Raw genomic sequence first — 21,349 nt, forward strand, 5'->3', positions numbered from 1 at the left:
TCCTAAATATTCCAGTTTTGCCAAGTCTCAGTCGACTTAGACTTATATTCCTTTGATCTTGCATGGAGATTCGTACAAAAAAATTTCTTTTCAGTTTTTCTTCTTCTTATATACTAGTATATCACTTGACTAAGACTTGGTTAAGTCTCAGTCGATTGAGACCTAGACACACCCTAAATATTTATCTTGTGTTTGTTATCCTGCTTGGTACAAATACATTTTGAAAATCTGAGCAAGGGCTAGTAATCTTGCAGTCGATTTGCCATTTTTTTTCTCTTTCAGGAATCTGAATTAGTATGTGCTCTGGGGCAGTGATGAGGTGCCGTGGATAGATGTTAGCTAATACATTGTCTGCACAGGTGACAATTTTGCAGGTTTGTCCTCTGATGGAATAATATCTTCTGCACTTGTTAATTTTTTAATTATTATGAACTGGACATGAAGCACGCAGCAGATTGAACCTCGCCAGCCACCGTTCTTCTCCTCTTCTCTCCCCAACTGAAAGGAAAGACAGACATCTTTTACCTGTCTGGATTGCTTCCAAGTATTATTCAGAACATACATGTTTCCTCTGAAGATAACCTGAAGTGCAATCTGATCTTCAGAGCAAACACATACAGTTGGTTGGGTGTATACTGGCTACCTTCATTTATCGAGGACTGGTGACTCCCATATGTCACTCACACTCTGAAGGCAAACACCTTGCAGATCGAAAATGTAGACCACTTTGCATATGAGCTGAAGAAAACACCTTGCAAATTTAATTTAATTTAATTTTTTTGCGGGAACCTTGCAAATTTATTAAGAAGCTATTCTTCAGCATTATTTGGTCTACGCTTCCACTTTTTTGGTTGCCCTCTGTTTGGTACCCCTTAGTGCTGTATATGCTCTGTTTCTTGTCAGTTGTTGGTTTGAACAGATCAGATGTACTTCACTTTATATCACGTGATGTACGCAGTTGTACTGTTAGTAGTTAATCTTGTTGCTGCATGCTTTTTGGCAGGATGAAGCAAAAGGAAAAATAAAAGGGGATCCTCCTCTGTTTTTTGCTGCATGCTCTGTTTCGTCCACCGACTCTCCTCTCCGGTGCCAAAAAGACATGTATGGCCCATAAGTGTGAAGACTCTATATTTTTGTAAGAAGCAGATTCAGTCCATGAATCTTTGACATACTCGAACAAAATCTCATTCACTGAATTCTTTCATACAGTAACAGTGATTGCTTGCAGATTTATTGAGTGATATGCATCGACTCATCTCAGTCCATAAAGGCTGCATTCCACATTAGGCATTGCATGCTGAGTTTGTGTTTCTTCCTCTAGCTGTTAACACTGTACGAAAATAAATATACAACGTACCCTCAACTAATACTAGTACATTCCACAAACCATTGGATATTATTGGAATATAAGATATTATTTGAATGAATACACTTCCTGCATACATTGTTTTCCAGAGTATTATTACATACCACAGCTCCATCACATGAAAATTCCTGCATACATTGGATATTATTGGAATATAAGATATTATTGAGTTTTCTCCAGAGTTAGTACGCTGTAGTATTCAGTACTCAAGTATTATTTCAGCAATCAGCGTACTGCATAATTAACTCTGGAAGGCAAGCGCAAGGATTCATAGATGTAGGCAGATCATGTTCAGTGGATTCAGTTCTTCTCACGCAGTCGACGACGGAACTCCCCAAGAGCCCAGATGGGGAATAGATTGCTGTAGTTGCCGTAATTGTAGTAAAAGGAGCAGTTGAAGCATCCAATGTGTTCCTGCCACCAAAGGTGAAACTTCAGATTCCTTTAGGAAGCAGTAACAGACATTTCCTAAGATCCTAAGCATTTGCTAGTTATGATCCTAAGCAGGAACAATAAACTATTAATGTAGCCTCAAAAGTTCAATGCTTACTTGCTGGGGAAACTCGCCTGTGTCTAGTTGCATATTGATCAATTCTTTTGCAGCATGATATAGTGGTGTGGGATCTCGCTCAACCTGAATAGAATGACCGTGATACGAAAATAACATGTGGATGCCAGAATAGTTTAAAGTTAATCATATATTAGCAGCCCAGAGTCAATTCAAATGAACCATGAAGAAAACATACCTGCCCAGCATAAATTAAAGCTAACATTGCCCAAGCAGTGTTGACTGCATGAGGACTAGCAGCATCCACATAAGACTGTAAAATATTTGAGTGGAAACCATCATTAAATTCATTAAGATTTTCCATAATCAGAACTCACGATATGTCATTTCAATTATGCAAATCTTAAATGGCTTATCATTATGCACATAATTAATTATTCAATCAAAGGACTCAAGTTGGTAGCTTGCACAACAAGGGCTTTAGTGTAAAACATTCACCGGTAAGCTAAGAGCAGCATCGACAAAAAATGAGGACAAACGTATTTTGTCACAATTTCACTTCCAAGTCCATCACATCAACTGACATGACTAATTGCTATGTTCACGTGACAACATAATAAGGGATAACTGTTTTTCATTGATTATAGACGAATAATGAGTAATATTATTATATGTTGAAATAGGAATTTGTCTAAGAGATAGGAGTTGTGGGATGAATGAGTAGGCCATATACAACCAGTAGTTACAAGAAAATAAATTATACAAGATAAACATGATGAAACAAGTCGGGATTGAAAACACGGCTAGTTAATCCCTAGGTGAACCCCTAGCCGGTCCCACTTTATCGGGGTTCGAAAAGGGATAATGGTTTCAGTATAGACTGAATGTGCGCTTTCAGCACTGTTGGAGGTGATCAAAAGATGGACTGCTAGCAGCAGCTACTCAGCTCGATTGTGCCATGAGGCTCTTTTTCATGGTGCGATCGTACCACTTGGTTCTTTTTGTTTCCCTCGGTTGTTGCCTGCTTGGGCATGTTCATACTTATTGCATTTTCTTAGATAAAAGGATTTGATCCAAAACATAGGAGGTTATAGCTACAACATGGAAATTATTAACAGGCCAGGATTTGCCGCTTTCTGTTTTCTAAAACCTGCAGCTAAGCAATCATTGATTTGGGCAGCATGCCATCAATGGACCTTTTATTTTCTAAAACCTACACGCCAGCGGTATATCATATGATATACATGTCGATATATCATATGTATTTGACCAGAAATCTAGCCTGTTGCAACGAAAGCAGGCTCATTCAACAAATGTTTGGCCAGAAACTGAAACTTAGCAAATATCGAGATGCTATGAACAAACATGGCTGTGGAGTAGAGAGCATAAATTATACGGACGGGGGGGGGGGAGATCTAAGGTTGTGTTGCTCTATAGTTCGCCTTGCAATTCTAACAGACCTAGGACGCTAGTTTAGTGGGATCAGGGTTGCGCAACATAGTCTATTCCTATGAATTTCCAATGTATGGTTCAAATTTCTAAACTATTTGGGGCTATTGAGTTTGTGCTAATGATAGCATCTCGAAAGCTTGCTCGGGGATAGGCGGATAGCATCTCAAAAGCTTGCTCAAGCTAAAAAAAATTACAAACCAAGCATGACCTTATCAAACCCTAATAACGGTCCAGGGTTACGTGCATTACAGATAGCATCTCAAAATCTTGCTCAAGAACAATTACCTCAATTTCACTAGAAAGATAAGTCTCTCCCCATCCACCTGTACTTAGCTGCTTTGATAATAGAAAGTTGCATGCATTGCGTATGAAGGAACTATTTTCATAAGTTCTTCCAGAAGCTATTAAACCTTTTACAGCAAAGAATGTTCCATAAGTGAAACATATACCCCAGGTGCCATACCTATTAGATAAGAAATAATTCAATTATTGACTACCAATATTGAAAGTTTAAATAATTGACACCAACAAACAAAATATTTTAGATACCATGAGCCGTCCTTTCGTTGACTATTCTCAATAAACATGGAAGCATTTTTTATGCATTTTCCTATCTCTTCTTCGCGGTATCCCGGGTAAATTTCTCTAAACATAATCAAGGCTTGAACCACCGATGATGTGCATTCGACAGATCTATCAATTGATTTAAGAAGGTGAATTAGCTCCAAGTATATGAAGGAAAATAGAATAAATGATATTTTCTGCAAGCAAGATGTTTTCCTCCTTACGGATAATCAACCATAATATTCAGAAAAGTCTCTGAAGGGTTGAGAACCTATTACAAATAAAAAAAGTTATTGTCTGGTCAAGCAAAACATGTTAAGACAACAATATCATTTGGACATTCTGAATAGATATACAATCGCTAGACAAGAGGAATAACCAATGAGAAAATGCTAGAAATTAAAATTTATTCCCCAGTTTGAACTATTAGATAATGTTGTAGTTTATTTTTTTATAATATTTATGTGCTAATTGGGTTCGAGCATTAACATACATGGTACCTATTGCATAAACTGGACCCCATTCCTACTTCTGTCATCCAAGGATATTAACCGTTTATTGTTGTACAACTAGTTATCATTGGGGTGATAAATAAATACTATTCAGAACTAGCCGATTCGCAAGTGTGGTAAAGTGGGCTGTAGCGGGCTATCTATTGGCTAGTTTTTAAAATTTAAATTGACAGTAATTCTGGCCGAGTGCTGGTTACATTTGAATTTTCATTCTGAATTTGCAAATTGAAACTGTCGTCTTGATTTGAACTGGTCGAGTACTATTTTTTATAAGCTGGTTACATGCAATTAAAATAGAGTCCGCATTGAATTGGTGCACTTGGTTTTCCATATAAGAGACGTAGAACTACCAAATACTCACCTCAATCAATGAAGTAGTTCTCTTACACTCGTATGTAGAAAAGGTACCATCTTTGTTCTTCAAAGGAGACAAGCGTATTATCAATAATCATTCATGTGAAGTGCAAGGTTAAATTATTTAAAGATAACACATAGAACATAGTAAGCATTACAAAAAAAGTAGAACAAGTAAGGTAAAAAGAGGACGATGATTTTTTTTAAGATGGCATATAAACTTTATGGAGCAGAAAACTACAACAATTTCTGTAAAGAATAATGATTTAAAGTAATGATGATGATACATATAAATGTATCTTATGTAGTTGATGAACTCTTTATCATTTATAAATTATTCATCACCAAAATTGGAGTGCTAAATGTGAAAAAAAATCCAAGGGAGAGAGTTTAGAAACGTTTTGCAACTAATACTTGTTTGTGCCATTGGATCCCCAATATTTTGTCAACAACTCATGATGAAAACAATAGAACACCAATATTGGAAACAAAAATGTGATGAATCCATATTGTTGCTACCATTCTAACTGTTCCACCACAACACACTTCTACCCATGTGATGTTTGAGATAATTAATGCCCATACGTGTACCTTTTGTTTTGTCCTAACATCGAATGAATTAAAATAGTATGAAGCAATATTCAGGTGTGTCGGCTTGGAAAATGGGTCCAGGACCAAAAAAGGCATGGCATTGGTTTAGCAGCCATTGAGGATCCTAGTCGAACATAGGCCAAGCCAACCTAGCATCTGTTATATTATTAAGACAAGAGACAAACAGGACACCACAATCTTCCCAGTAAGATAAAATAATTTAGATCGTCGATCTATAATACTTACGACTGAGATTAAAAGATATTACGTTACATACTGAAAGTTATGTTGGACCGACATGTAAAAGGTGCATGGAATTTTTTTTGGAAAGAAGAGATGAGTTTCATGATATGTGTATGCACGTACGGATGCTGGCAGAATCAGACATGATAAGAAAAAGAGGACGGGTCAGACCTGAACCGCTTATGAGGAAGTTCACGATCAAAAGGCTTATAGGGCAGAATCAGACGTACGGATGTTGGCTTGCAAATGCTCCCCAGGAGATTAGCGTTATCATTACCGATGATTGTAAAACTGTTATTGCTTAAGTAATGGAATGTTTTCTCCCCGCAAAAAAAAGGCTTATAGGGTAGTTCTTTTTAGTTTAGAAAAAAAACAATCATGCACCAACACAGCTACACAGTAATCCAAAAGCGTGTCCTCCTTGGACTGGAAAAAAAAGCCGTGTTCTCCTTGGACTGTATAGAGAAAGAAGTCGTGTCCTAGGACTGTATAAAAAATTCATGTCCTCCTAGGCCACATACACATACATATAATACTGTATGTTTGCACATATAAAAAATCAGTGTTCATGCATAACTTAAATGTACTTGGGCCCACATAAGATATGCCACTAAAATACGTATGTAAAAATAAGGAGTACCTTTTATTTTATCCATAGTCACATGGATAGAAACTACATCCATATTTCACATATATAATTCACAAAATAAGGTGCCACAAGGATTAGCCATGATTGTATGAGACATCAGTGCTTAGATAATTCATTGTGTGATAGAGATGTTTTGGTAAGAAAAAGGTTTCAAACAAAAACACATTTTAAGTACTCACTCTGTCCCAAAATTCTTGTCTTAGATTCGTCTAGATACGGATGTATCTAATACTGAAACGTGACTTGATACATCCGTATTTAGACAAATCTAAGACAAGAATTTTGGGACAGAGAGTATGATTTAAAAATACACAATGCAGAACAACATGGAAAATATCGCAAATAACAAGCTATATATGGAGAGAACTTGCAAAAGAGAAATATTAGCATACGAAAAATATGACCGCAATATAGTATGTGTCAAAGAGGAGGATGGAGCTGATATCAACATTCTAGCACAAATTATCAATGTTCTGATTTTAAAGTATAGGAAAAAATTCATGAAAAAATGGTCAAAACATATATACCGATGGGTGAGAAGGTGAGGAATACACAAATGTAGTGATTAGGGTAAATATTCATTTTTTAATTACAAAATATAGAGCCTTAATATCTTTGTTTTTTTAGTTTTCATATGTCAAATCTTCACCAATTTCCGGATATAATTAGGAGATGTATAATAAATTTTAATCGTGCTTTCCTAATTTAACAAAAAAAATCATATTTTCTTGAAATGTACATATAAAGCTTTTTTGCATTACTCCACATGTGGCGGCAAACCAACTCACATAATAGTTATCTGTTTTAGAACACACAGCTAAGGTTAGAAAATACTTTATATATAGCGTTACAATTAGTTTATACATCCACTCCACACAAATATGCTAGGACCACTTACTTGCTCATAATTAAATTTCTCTGTATGGGTGAGTGAAAAGCCAAAACCATGTGCACATAGTTCAAAAGTGAAGTTATGAAGAGAGTAACTAAGCGGATGTTTTAGCAAAATAAAGTTGTATGAAACAAGCCATGTCAACTATATAATAAAGACATTTTCATTGTGGTAGGAAGATAAATGTTAAGAAAATTACCAGAGACATATGCAGAAAAATAATATGGAGGGACATAGAAATCGAACCAGCAATGAGGGAGAGAGAATATTTATATTTTGTCACCGTAAATTAGAGTGAGATTGCTTTTACAATGCTTGCCATGTTGTACGACACTGTTTAGTTTACCGTACTATAAATACATGTTCACAACATCGTGGTTGTGTTTTGAAAAGCATGTATGTCGGTCATATTCTACTGATACTTAATCCAATATCTTCATAAGAAATAAAATTAAATATTAAAATATGTATTAAATCTAGCTGCGCAAATGCGCAGGTCACACTGCTAGTTACCAAAGAGAACAAAATAATTAGTTGTAACCCAATCTTAAATATAAGGAGGAGTAGGAGGAACTAGTTGAAATATAAGGCCAACCTATCCTCATAAGCTTGTTCTGGGTGAGCTTGATTATGTATGCCATTCAATATGGTGCTAGAGCCATGAAATGGCAATTCTATCTGTTAGTTGTAGGTTCAGCTCGCACCTTATATTTATCTATAACAAACAAAATCTTATTCATATTTGCCACAAGTTATGATGTTTTTGGGAGATTTTAGAGCATTTGAACCCATAGTTCTTAACCTCTGGCACCACCACTAGAGCTAAGAGGTCTCAAGTTCAAGACCAAAAAAATGCAATATTAATAATAATATTCATGGCCTACATCGTAAGACTTGGAGGAGGCTATACATGACGGGTGAGTTCATATATATTTCCCACCGCTCCTCACAATTTGAGATCTCACGTAAATTGGTAAGATACCCTAGTCATCAGCAATGGATAGTAAAACAGAGCCCATCTCTATTGTTGCCAACGTTTCCCTCTTTTGTAAACGGGGTTTCAAGAAATTGAACGCCATGTGAGCATGCTTGCATATTTATGATTGGTCAGGACATTAGGTAACTCGCTTAATGTACTCCAAGGACCCAAATCAACAATTTCAAAGCACAGTGATCCAAATGATGCCCCATCCCCCGCATTATTTTGGTGAACCACAATATAGTTTAGTCATTAGCTATAAATTATGATCTACACTACTCACACACATTTATTGCCATCGGGGGTACTATCTACTGGTGACACTGCATTTCTATGATTTTGAACTTTAGATGTATCTTTGGTACGTTTTTCATGTTAACCTTGACTCTCTAGAGAGGACCATGCAACGCCTTTAGCTATAGGCATGACGATAGACGAGATGATACATGTGGATTGGATTATTTGTCATTTAGACAAAGTACCTCAAAAAATTGAGAAAATTAAATATGAGGACATGAAACAATATTCAAGTTAGAGTCATACCATGAAAGAAATTAAGCAATCCACTGCATCATACAACCTTTCTCCTTTTATTGGACCCCCCACCAGATTAGGCGAGATCTTTGACAACAACAATAATGCCTAAACAGATAATAATTTTTTAATAAAATTATGTTATGCAATTAGTGACTTATCTACATGGCAAAAGTTAGGGCATTTGTACACTTCAAAATTATGGAGAAATTTTACAAAATTTAATGACATAATGACACAAGTGCACTTGCAAATTTTGGTGTAAGAATTTTATAATGTATATATAATACAAAAAATACAAATCAAGATGTGTTGTATTTGTTATGTATAATAGTCTTGATTCTATTTTTCTATACACATTCATTAGCTTCTTGGCAAATTTTGGAATCATTCACCATTCTATTGTGTAAGGCAAAATCGTTGCCAATGCACGTAGTTAAGTTAATTAAATCAATGTTTGGAATCTAGAAAATCGTCGATGTGATTTTTATGAAGACATATTAAAGAGTACTGCACTTAATGTTTGGGCTTTCCACGAAAGAACATTCCCATTTTTCTAGATTAAGAGAATATCACAAATAACTTGTCATGACCTTAAGTGCTTCTGCAGTACAATCCGATACGGACCAACCATTATCTGCTGTTGAAAGTGTCCATGAACCTTTGGATCTATGGCGGTAATAAGCTTGGCTGTCAGGATGGTTCTCAAGAACCTGTAAGTAATAAGTTGATGTCAAATTACTATGCCAATATTGTTTTATTTATAATATGTAAGGTTGGGAGATATAGAATATTAAACCTGTGAATTTTGAATAAATTCATGGGCTTTCTGAAGTGTTGGACCGTACTCATTAATAAGGTTTGTTGAGTAATATGCTTGGACAATAAAAGATGTCTCCCAACTTTGACAACCATCATATACCTGTCATAAACAGTTAGGAAAATTTGGTGTGTACAATACACTTGTATCTTCATAGAACACTTGAATTTCACATGTGTACATAAAGAATCTCTCACATCAAATACAAGGAAAATATCAACAAAAACAAATAAGCATATAAAACAATGTAACATCCCCATTTTCATGGATTCAAAAATTGAAGAAAGGATGTTGCGAGCCAGTTGCATGTATCAATAAATAGATTTATGTGGAGTTTCATAAATAATATCAAATATTTTGGAATTAATTTGCCTAAAAGGATGAAATGAATTTTCTTTCCTATGTTTGTATTTTTGTAATTTTATTGGATTCCTCTTGTCTAATTTGATTTTCAGAAAATTTACCAGAATTTTTTAGTGGAATTTGCATTTTATTTGGATTTCATTTTCTTTCAACATTGACTTTATTTGGAAAATCAAATCGAATCAAAATGGGCCGAATCCGTGCCAGCCAATAAAGGGGATGATCCACACAGAAACAACAAAAAACGTACACACATAATCCTCGCTCATGTTGCCTCCCCTCTCCTTTACAGGAAACAACCCCAGTCCCACACCTTCCTTAGCATCATTTTCTCGTCATCCAACCGCAAGTAAAAACTAGAGGGAAGGCGGCAAGAAGAAACCAGGGTCATCATTGGTTTTATTTGAATAAACTAAACCTATTGTTAGTATATGGAAGGGACCTTTGAAGCTCAACACCGATGAAACATCAGGGAACAAAGGGGAGGGGCCAGCTTCGGGGGATCTAGAGGAGGCTTTGGTCTCTATGTCTCTCTCACCACTGCACTGCCTGTTAATTGTCCGTTTATCTCCTTATCCACTACTTATAAAAGTGCAAGTTTTATATATCATATAAATCATGCGCAAAAATGCCAACGGCGGTCGTCCTCCATGGAGGTGGGTATTTAAAAAAAATCAAAAAACATATTTTAAAGTTTCAAAAAATTCTGGAAAAATCATACATGTTAACATGGATGTATTCTACATATGTGTAAATTTTTAAGATGAAATGCATTATGATGAGAGCTACACAAAAAAGACAAATCATGTTTTTCAGACTGATGAACAGTGCGAACACTGTTCACTATTAGAAATGCAGGTTTTTCTCTTTTTTGTGTAGCTCTCACCATAATGTATTTCGTTGTCAGATTTTATACACATGTAGAATACATCCATATGAATGTGTAGAATTTTTTTTTCAGATTTTTCTGAAACTCCAAAATGTAATTATTGAATTTTTCAAAATAACCACCTCCATGGAGGTCGCCCGACAAAAGCCCTCACTCATAAATCATGCCCATTCAATAAAAAACAATGAACCCCATCTTCTCTGTGATGGCCCCGACGAGATGATGTATCACAACAAAACTATCTCATAAACGGAAATAGAGTTTGTGAGCACGAGCTCACACGCACCCGATGGAACAGTAAAATCTAAAAAATAGTAAATAAATCTGAAATTTTCGGCAAAAAAACATTGATGTGTTTCACATGCGTGCATTTTTTGGGATGGCATGACATTCGTGGAGGTTTGTGAAAAACAAATTCGATAGAACAAAAAACTATAAAAAGGAAAGAATATTTATAATTTTGGTTTCGATGGTAAGATAATAGTCTAGAAACACAAAAGTCATAAACAAACAATCTGCCAGTAGTAGTTGGTTTAACAGGATGAAGTACCTGATCTTTTAAGCCAAGGTTTACACAAATTGGTCCTCGACCATTCTGAACTATAAAAATGGAATGAAGCAAAGTAGTGGGGTAAAACCATGACATGAAAGTGTTACCTGTGCTTTCATGCCATCTTCTGCCAGCCATAAATAATCATAGATCCTTGGAATATGTAACTTCAAAGCATCTGAATTTGGATCGTCGACCCAACAACAAATCATATGTAGTGCCTAGAGAAACAAAAAAATGAATGTGTATTCAAATTAATTAGATTATGTGATAAATTGCAAGAAAATGGCAAATAAATCATTTAGATGGTAAAATGACAAATATGATGTTAACACATGAACTTGACAGTGGCAATGAATGGATTTGGGGGATTGGGACTATTTTGATTGTCTGGTTCTAAACATACACCATTTAACAATACTAAACATTTGTCATGATGCTCTTCCTTTTGTATGCATATATTTAATATAATACATGTAGAAAAGAAGAAACAAGTGTAATTTGCATAAGCACCAATGTTATTACACAAAATATATGCATAATGAATACAATAAAACATTTATTCCTCTGAGTGATTCATAGTTCCTCTAGTCAACAAAGTTGTAGTCAAGATAATATTGGCTATGAGGTTTTACCATTAATATTATCTAGAATACATAGGTTGGGAAAATTACATATAGATAGGCAAAACCTTGAGGATCATGCATAATGTCTACATATCAGTTCCATTTAGCACAAGTCTAATCCCAAACATAAAGTTTGGTCGTTTGGAAACAAATTGGGTCTGACCTTCGACATTTTTTCTTGCAAAAGTAGCAAAAGCCATCCATTATTATTTGGGAAAATTTTGTCTTTGCCACTCTAGATTTTGCCAATTTTCCTTATGCTACTCTAGATTTTGACATTTTATTTTTGCCACACAATTATCACAATTGCCATTCCCGTGGCAATAGCAAAATTTTCAAAGTGGCAATTGTGATACATTTCAAAAGCTAAGAGTGGCAAAAATGAAATAAAATTATTGCGCTTTTGCCACGGAATGGAAATTGTGATAATTGTCAAAAGTTAAGAGTGGAAAAAGTGAAATGTCAAAATCTAGAATGGCATAAGGAAAATTGGCAAAATCTAGAGTGGAAAAAACAAAATTTTCCCTTATTATTTTTGCACATACTAAGAATCAAGCCTACCTTGTTAATCGGACATATATCGATATATTTTGTACTTTCATCTTCATAGTGGATATGTTTCATGAGGTTTTTCAATGCTTTATCTCTTAACTTGTTAACCGGCCAACTATTCAACACTGGTTCTACAAATTTAGTAAGACATGTCCAAATAACGTTTTGTAGCAATGACCGTGGATAGCGAAGGTCTTCCTGCATGCAAAGAAATGCAATTAAGAACATATATTTAGACACATAAGTTAATTACTTGATAATTTCAATTTAAGGAAAACAAGAAGGATTTATACTTAGTATATAATTATAATTTCCCCATCTTACTTGCATCGGCAGTCACCTTATCTAAGCTTTAATCATCTATTTCACCAATTATGTGATGCTTCTTCTACAGTTTTCGCAATCACTCATATTTCTCTATAGTTACTTTACGTTTGTGTCATACGACCATGCACATGTGACAAGTGTAAGCAATTTAAATCAAAATGAACATAAACATGTAATACATATATAAACTTATAATTTACAAAGCAAAACTAAACACAATTTGAGATATTCAATGTTGTTCTAATTTTGTAAGCAATGAGCGCATACACAACTAAATGATAGTATGTCATATAGAACGTAAAATTTACACATGCGTAGTTATTATTACTACTAAGTGTGAGATGGCATACATAATAAACAAATTATGCATGTGGTTTGCACTCTACATCACCATATGTTCTCAAAAAATAACTTACTAATATATTTTCTTCCAAAATAAGGGTTACATTTTCAGCTAGAAATCTTACTAAAACGAACCTTGGCACAAGTATCACGTGCTTTATTCCAATCGACCTCATGGTATGGTATGCTATAGAGCTCCTCTCTTATTGCCCATATTGTTGGTGTAATTGGGCCAACAAATTTTTTACCATAAAGATAAGACATTGGCATATACATTAACCGACAAAAGCACCAGAATCGTCCTATGGAAGAGAAAGTTCACCTGAATAAGAAAAATGATCGTAAAAGCAACAACTAAATGCATTGTCGAAGATGCTGATTACTGAATGGTTCTTGATTCATTACCTTTCATCCACATAGACAACAAAACTTAGCACTCCAGAATTATAGTTTCAAAACAAACTGGCAACTCATGTTACTTATTAGGGAAAATTTTGTTTTTGCCACTCTAGATTTTGCCAATTTTCCTTATGCCACTCTAGATTTTGACTTTTGCCACTCTTAGTTTTTGAAAATTATCACAATTGCCATTCCCGCGGCAAAAGCAAAATTTCCAGAGTGGCAATGTGATAACTGACAATAGCTAAGAGTGGCAAAAATGAAATAAAATTAATTTTCTTTCGCCACAGAATGGCAATTGTGATAATTATCAAAAACTAACAGTGCCAAAAGTGAAATGTCAAAATCTAGAGTGGCATAAGAAAAATTGGCAAAATCTAGAGTGGCAAAAACAAAATTTTCCCTACTTATTATAGAACTATCATCAGTCGTACACATGATATCAACGTACACTCAGTATGTCACTCCAGATTTGCTGTGGGGTGGGGGTAGATGTCCCTCCTGCATCCACCGTCGACACAATCCCAGAGATTCACGTGACTGCATAGCTTTTCGCTGGTATGTATTCAATAAGGAATATTTGTCATATGGTGGCCGAGGAGGGGGGCCAACTATCCCCTATAGCAGGATGCTATTTTGCTATGACTTAAGCAAATTAAGTGGTCATAAAATGATCCCAAAAATGCACGAAGTTACATGTGACGTGTCAATAATATCAATCACATATATAATTGCATTTTGTTGAATTGCACTCAGTTAAGTCCAAATCCTTGGTGAACCCTATACGACGCATAGGTCACTGTCTAGCGCAGTAGCGCATACCCCTCACGAGCGTTGGAGTTTCTCTGGGCCGGCCCATTAGCGGATTCTCCCCCAACCGGTTTTGGGAAGGTTCTAGAACCTTCCTCGAACCAGCTTTTTCTGTTTTTTTTCTTCTTTCAGTTTTTTTATTTTTCTATCTTTATTTTTTGTTTCTTGTTCATTTTTCGTTTCTTTTTCAGTTTTCCTTTTTATTTTTTCAATTAGTAAAATCTTTTAAATTCATGGTTTTTTTCCTGTTTTTTTATTTTTTGTTTTTATTTTGCGGATATGTTTTTTAAAATTCATGAACATTTTTTGAAATTGTGAATAGTTTTTTAAAATCATGAACATTTTTTTTGAAATTATGTACTTTATACTTTTCACTTTTTTGCGAATTTTCTTTTTAAATTCGTGAACCTGTTTTTTGTTCATGGAATTCAAAAAATGTGCATCAATGTAAAAAACTTGTTCAACAATTTCAAAAAATGTACATCGAATGCATTTTTTATTCATCGGATTTAAAAAATGTTCATCAAAAGTCAAAATTTGTTCATCGAATTGCAAAAATGTTCATCGAATTAAAAATTTGTTCATAGTTTTTAAGAAAATGTTCATTGAAATCAAAATTTGTTCATCCATTTTTTCTCAAAAAAATGTTTTTGAATACAAGTTTTGTTCATAAAACTCAACAAATGTTCACTAAATTAAAATTTTATTTATGAATATAAAAAAAATTCTGCATTATGAAAAACTGCTCATAATTTTTTCCTTAAAATTCAAAATATGTTCATTCTTTTGAATTCAAAATATTTTGTGAATTCAAGAACTTTTTTTGCCAATTCACAATTCAAAATGTCTTAATGTTTTAGAACTAATCCTGAATTGTTTTAATATAGAATAAAATAAAAATTGAAAATAAAAAGAGAAAGTAAAAAATGCAATGAAAAAAGGGGAGCACCGCCGCGCATGGGTCGGGCCATTAGGGCACGGGGGTGGGGAGGGTGCGCGCTGCCGCTATTGGGGCTGCCCCATGAGCGATGTAGGAGCTCCCCAAATCCTTAGTATGTTTTTAACACGTGGAATCTGATGAGGGGATCCCAATCGGGCAAGCTCTTGAGATGGAACAGGTCTAGAAGGATGGGAAAGGCCCAAGGCCATAACATGACTTATATAGCTAGGACGAATGCACAAAGCCTAGTCGGCAGGAAGCTATCCAAGCAATTTAGTCGGCATGTGAAATGGCTCCACTAAGCAATCCAGGCATGTAATAAGTAGTAGCAGAAAAAAAATCGGCACTCAATGTGGGCATTAATTTAGCCGGGCGTTGTAGCTTCTAACCATGCCTAACTTATTCTATAAGGCATGGCGAGTTGGCAATCTGACCATTCACACCTTTACTAAACACCTCCTACAAGGAAGAAGCAACACTCGGCAGGAATAGGGTATTACCTCTTAGACAGAGAGCCCAAACCTGGGTATAACCCATCGTGTGAATCTTGTTCCCCGAGCATACCAAACCTCTTAGAAATGTGTATTGCCGTGAAATCTCCATGACATAGTCCCAAATACCAATGTCCATTTAATATAATGGATGCAATGAAGTCTGGGTCTATTGAAGTATTTTCCAAGTAACTATAAATTTACCCAAAAAGCAACTTTGAACAAGTATTTTTCGCATATCTTTAACTTCATAAAATTTAATTAAAATCAGCGACATAATTAATAGCCAACACATGAGTGCATGGAAATGTCAATATGGTCATGTAGGAAATAAAAAAATGTGTATTCAATGTAGACAGTAAGACAAGGAGAAACTGGAGAAAGTTGACTGGTGCACGCATGTAGGGAAAACATAGAGACAATTGAGATAGTAAGAATAAATTTGGCAATTCAATATACATTTTTGTCATGAAGGGAATTACATATGTTGAGGATTCAATAATATTTACTCACACAAAAGAAACTAGTACCTGGATGAATTGGAAGAAAATGTGGGACAAGCCATAGTTCAGGAATGATCGAATTATTTCCAGACCATTCATACAGACCGACCACCTTCATTTACAAAATATGGATCACTTGCATTAACCCCTCCTTGGCCAAGAAATAATGGTTTCAAGGTAAAATTGACAACTACAACAACAAGTTTGGCCCACAACATTTGGTAATTTTAGGGTTGAGACTAACATACCCTAGAAACTAAGAAGCTAAACTATTTCACTCGGAAAGCTTCCACTAATTAAAACAAAGATAAATAATTATTCTTATATTTTCAAGAAAGTTATTCTCGTAATTAACATACAAAAAATAAGCAGTCGTGGAAAGACATTTGAATTTTGAGGAAAACTATTAGCTAGAAAAAAAATACCATCAATATCATGATTTTGATGAATTTTAACAGGTTTGCTTATTTAATAACAATCTAGTTCCTAGATAGAAAGTTCATGCAAAAGGCATTAAGTTTAAATTTTAAACTGCACATTAAGTTTGTTCAAGATAATTAGGGAAAAAGTCAGACTTAACATGTAAATGGTTTTGAAAAAAATCCCTTCATGATAAGTAAGGAAGTTGCCAGTTTTTTTTAAAGAACCCATGCCCCACAGAGCCTGGTTTATTTTCACACATGCATGCGTAGATATATGTCATACACTAGATTGTTTGTCTTTCAGTGGCATACCGAGAGCCATATCTTTCCCCATTGTGGTATTGCAGCGGCACTTCCATGCAATAGAATCCAAGCACGCCCCTTGATCAAGGCTTCATTGTCCACCTCATCAAGAAGCCTCAAGGTAACATAGTTTAAGCATGATCCAAACATGGTGCTCGGGCCCAACACTTGTGTGCCCCAACCACCATCTTCATTCTACATGGATTACAATAAATGCAATTTCGTCATGTTTTTCTGTACCATGTTATGGTAATGTGCATTCACATATAAAGGCTATTACTAGAAAGTAAGTGGAACTGATGTTTGCATGCCTGATGGTTGTAAATATAGCGACAAATCTCACGCCGATGTTCTCTTGAAAGGACGGTATTGAGTGTTCCAGTAACATGTAGAGCAAATATCTGGGAGATAAAATAAAAACCATCACCATAATGTTGTCCACAGGCCAACTACAGTATGCAACTTTTGATAATTATCTCAGGATTATTGACAACCCAACATTAAACTGAACTGGCCAACATTTGAAGGTAAAAAAATCTTATGCATCTTGTGTATATATGGAGATTATCACTGGCACTATAATTAGATAGTCCTTAATTAAGCAGTACAAAAGGAAGTGAAAATTTTACTACAGAATTTCTGGCAGTACACATACAACTTGTTGGAAAGACTTGGGTAAAAAAATTACTAAAAAATATCTCACAAACAATCAGGTTCACCATCCAACAATAGAGCATTTGCTTTCTGCTAGCAATATTCACCGGCTCACTATAAAATATATTTCATGAAACAAAGTGAAGTCAAAATATAGTGAGATAAGTAAGTAAAATAAAATACAGACCAAGATGGGCATAATGAACATAATTCCACTGTAATCGCCAGGCCAATGCCCATCGTGTGCTTGCAGAGCAGAGTGTTGACTAAGGGCTCGCCTCAATGATGTTAATACAGTCTCTTCTGTGACTTGTGCAATATCTACAAGCTTGATGGCCGGAAGATCCACCTGACCCTGAAGATGCTTTTCTTTTGCATACTGCATGCAATAGATAATTTGAGAATTTTATGGTAAGTTTTCTTATAAGTCATAACATAACAAACGGTAGGGAAAAAAGCCAAAAGTTTGTATGAATGTATACCTGCATGCGCATAAGAAGATCCTGTGACTCCCTCTTGTGGAAGCGGCGCTGGGTGAAGTCCCGGCGGACTCTATCAACCTCGGCGCGCTCCTCCGGCGTGCCGTGGTCGGGGTCGAACTCCCACACTGCCCTGCCAAGGAAGTTGTTCACCGACCGCAACCACGGCCCGCCGCCCTCGGAGACCTTGAGCCTCCACATCTCTGTCCCTCCCTCCCTGCCGCTGCTGGTCACTATGACTAGCTAGCTGCTAACCCAAAATGTATACTCCTATGGTGTGGTGGATAGCTTAAATATGGTTGAGTTCAGATCGGCTCACCGGCGCCTAATAAGTAGAGTAAATTTGTGGTGGCCAACATGTGTGCCCCACGTACGTAAATATTGGTCCAGAGGACAGGTGGCCATCTTCAATTCGGCCCTAGGCCCTAGCTACCTTCCGTCTTAACCGTCGTCATCGTTATCCTCTTCTGGCACAAAAATCTGATCGTCTGCTTGTTGCTCCCACAAATTAACCTCATCTCTACCGTAGTAACTCACGTTGTAATGATGATAGGTCTGTGGCGATAGATGTGAACCAGGCTGTCGCATGCATGCATGCTGGCAACAACAATATGAATGCAGCTTTAATTTCTCCTTAATTAGTAGCACAGATACTACTGAAAATAGGATACAGCATCTAGCCATATGCGAATATGTAAGCACTGTTGGAGCTGCATGCTCTTATCCTTGCTCTAGCTGCGTCTCACAAGTGCTACATTTTTCCTCAGCCCCCATGGCTTCTTTAAATACTCAACATAAGATATATACAAGCAAGATGCCCCTGCTACGCTATGGAATCACAAAAAGATTAAGTGGACAAAAAGTGTACAGTTGTTTTTTAATTGTTTTGTGGTTTTTGATTTTTTTTTTAACAAGCACATAAGCAAACTAACGATAGATAAAAAGTAACTAAACTAGATAGATAACTCCTCGTATCGCTCCCTCCAGGACGATCACCGGGGGGGCAGCCCTAGCGGCCGAGCCGCACCCCCCCCCCCCATCCCCTCTCCTCCTCCTCGTCGCCCCCAAAGATATGTGTTGGCTAAGCTGGGGGCGCCGGCGGTGATGGGAACGGCGAGGATCTAGGCTGCAGCCCCATGGTCTGGAGAGACTGGCGGCGCGAGATCGCCCTTTGGTCTTCGTCTTTCCCAGCGGTTCGGCGCTACTCCGACGGCTTCGTAGGGAGGGCGGATCAGGAGGGGATGTGGCCAATTGGCGGTGCTTGATTCCCGGAGCAGCAGCTCTGGTCATTGCGGTGGCGGTGTCCCCTCCGCCGGGGATGACGGGCCAGGTGGTGGGTCCTTGTGGCGGTGGATCTTGGGATCCCGCTCCCAGGGACGTTGCTGGATGAGCCTGGCGGCTGGAGCTTCCTCCTGCGTCTACAGCGCTAGATGTGGGATTGTTGCGCCTGTTGCCATTCTATGGGCGACGACAGCGGCTGGCGCAACGGCGGGTGCTCCCTGTAGTGCCCCGAATCGAGGCGGTGGCCCCTCTTCTTCGACGGCGGCAAACTCCGGGGTCGTTTGGGTGACTCGGAGTCTAGAATCGTGGTGGCGACGGCCTGTCTGAGGCTGGTGGCAGTATGGGACGTCCCCACAATCAACAAATCAGGTTCGATGCGGCTCGGTAGGTGACACATGCGCCTCTTCCGTAGTTGTCAGGCAGTGCTTGTTGCCGGTAGGTGAAGCCACCGGCAATGCGCCGCCCGCGGATGCTATGCACAACGTCTTATGCCGAGATGTCAAGTCATGCCTGCTACAAGCAAGTGCTGCACGGTGGCTCTGGCGGAGACGTCATCTTTAGCCTGTTGCTGATGGATTGAAGGTGGTGTGACAGTAGAGGGAGGCAGGCGGTATGGAACGCCGTTGTCTTCCTTGTCTTCTCCGGAGGTATCCAGCTATCGAGGCGTCGGTAGCCGGATAAGGGCGGATGGTACAGACGGCTTCAATGACGAGTTTATGCACTCTAGTGGAAACACAAGATGTCTGATCAGACTATGTCGGCGTGCGCCTGGGTCGTGTCCTTGCTGAAGGCGGTGGATTGAAGCTTGGCTTTGAGGATGAGAATTTGGAGTTTAAGCTTGTGGTGGACTCGTCATCATCGGCACACGTCCGACGATTCCTTCTTGAAGGCGTAGCCTAGGAGTTTTCTATTTTTCGTTTGTGATGTGTCTTGTAACATAGGGTTAGTCGCTATCTGGTGGAGTTACTATCGCGAGGCATGTAGCCTCAGGAATTTTTTGGCTTTATTTCTGGTCAATGTTGCTCGGCTGCTGGATTTTGCTTCATTAATAATATATGGCTGCATGCATCGTCCTGATGCAGAGGCCGGGGATATCTTCCTTTTCGATTAAAACAAGATAGATAACAAGAAAGCAAAGTTGTAATGTATACGACCTATAGTTGTTGAAGATAATTTCCTGGCAATGGCGCCGAAAATCTTGCTTGCTCTCCCGAAGTAGTGGTTGGGCAACCCCAAGTGTATTGGTGATGTAACCTAGGAATAAGTATTTCCATTGATTGAGAACCAAGATTTATCGAACCACTAGGAATTACCTCTGCAACAACTAATAATCACTACCTGCACACAATACACAAAACAAACTTGTCCCCAACGATTCAAGAAGGTTGTCAATTTCTTGTCCTTAAAAGGGTAAATTGTATGGTAGGGTTGGAATTATAAATAGATAAAATAAATAAAATGGTACAGCGAGAGAGTAAAGTAATGATGGTTGTTTTCCGTGATGGGAAATAGACCTAGGGCCATGGCATCACTAGAGGCATCTCTCCAAGCAAGATAACTGTGTTGCGGTGAACGAATTACAGTTGGGCAGCGATTAAATTGCAATATTTATATTTATGACTGGTCATTCATGGCACAATTGTATAAGCATTATGTCTGTGATATGTAGACCATTCATCCAACCAAATCTACAACTAATGCTCCACCTAAAGACCGCTATCTAGCATGCATCTCGGGGTATTAAGTTCATAATAAACAGAGCATTGCAAGAAGCATGATGTCATAATGTAGACAGTAAACTAGCATCCAAGTGTGATAAAGAAATCAATGTTTTATTCTTAGTAGTAACAATACAATACGTGTCTTCTCCCTTTTTATCACTAGGATATAGATCACCGCAAGATTGAGCCCATTACCATACACAACTTCCTCTGAAGATCTAGCATTAAAATTG

The 21,349-nt window shown here is 37.2% G+C and overlaps 1 protein-coding gene across 1 annotated transcript; it reads right to left on the bottom strand.

The window, feature by feature from the left end:
* Positions 1–1,377: 1,377 nt before the first annotated feature.
* On the bottom strand, positions 1,378–18,396 carry LOC125524236 (achilleol B synthase-like). Its single transcript, XM_048689309.2, has 18 exons — positions 18,118–18,396; positions 17,823–18,014; positions 17,293–17,382; positions 16,991–17,176; positions 16,284–16,368; positions 13,249–13,415; positions 12,454–12,642; positions 11,374–11,487; positions 9,444–9,566; positions 9,238–9,357; positions 8,654–8,752; positions 4,764–4,820; positions 4,115–4,161; positions 3,876–4,019; positions 3,612–3,789; positions 2,113–2,187; positions 1,917–2,000; positions 1,378–1,780 (listed from the first exon to the last, which is right to left on the bottom strand). Exons 1-18 carry the CDS (start codon positions 18,313–18,315, stop codon positions 1,667–1,669), a joined length of 2,262 nt encoding a protein of 753 aa, XP_048545266.1. The 5' UTR covers positions 18,316–18,396; the 3' UTR covers positions 1,378–1,666.
* Positions 18,397–21,349: the final 2,953 nt, after the last annotated feature.

The sequence above is a fragment of the Triticum urartu genome, chromosome 7A (genome assembly GCF_056163025.1).
Source record: "Triticum urartu cultivar PI428250 chromosome 7A, HENAU_Tu73, whole genome shotgun sequence".
NCBI lineage: Eukaryota > Viridiplantae > Streptophyta > Magnoliopsida > Poales > Poaceae > Triticum > Triticum urartu.

Coding starts and splice junctions, on each gene's coding strand:
- LOC125524236 (XM_048689309.2), bottom strand. CDS start 18,315: ATGTGGAGGCTCAAGGTCTCCGAGGGCGGCGGGCCGTGGTTGCGGTCG. Junction 4,162..4,763: donor GAACTACTTCATTGATTGAG/GTGAGTATTTGG, acceptor TATTTGTAATAG/GTTCTCAACCCTTCAGAGAC. Junction 3,790..3,875: donor CAACGAAAGGACGGCTCATG/GTATCTAAAATA, acceptor CTTATCTAATAG/GTATGGCACCTGGGGTATAT.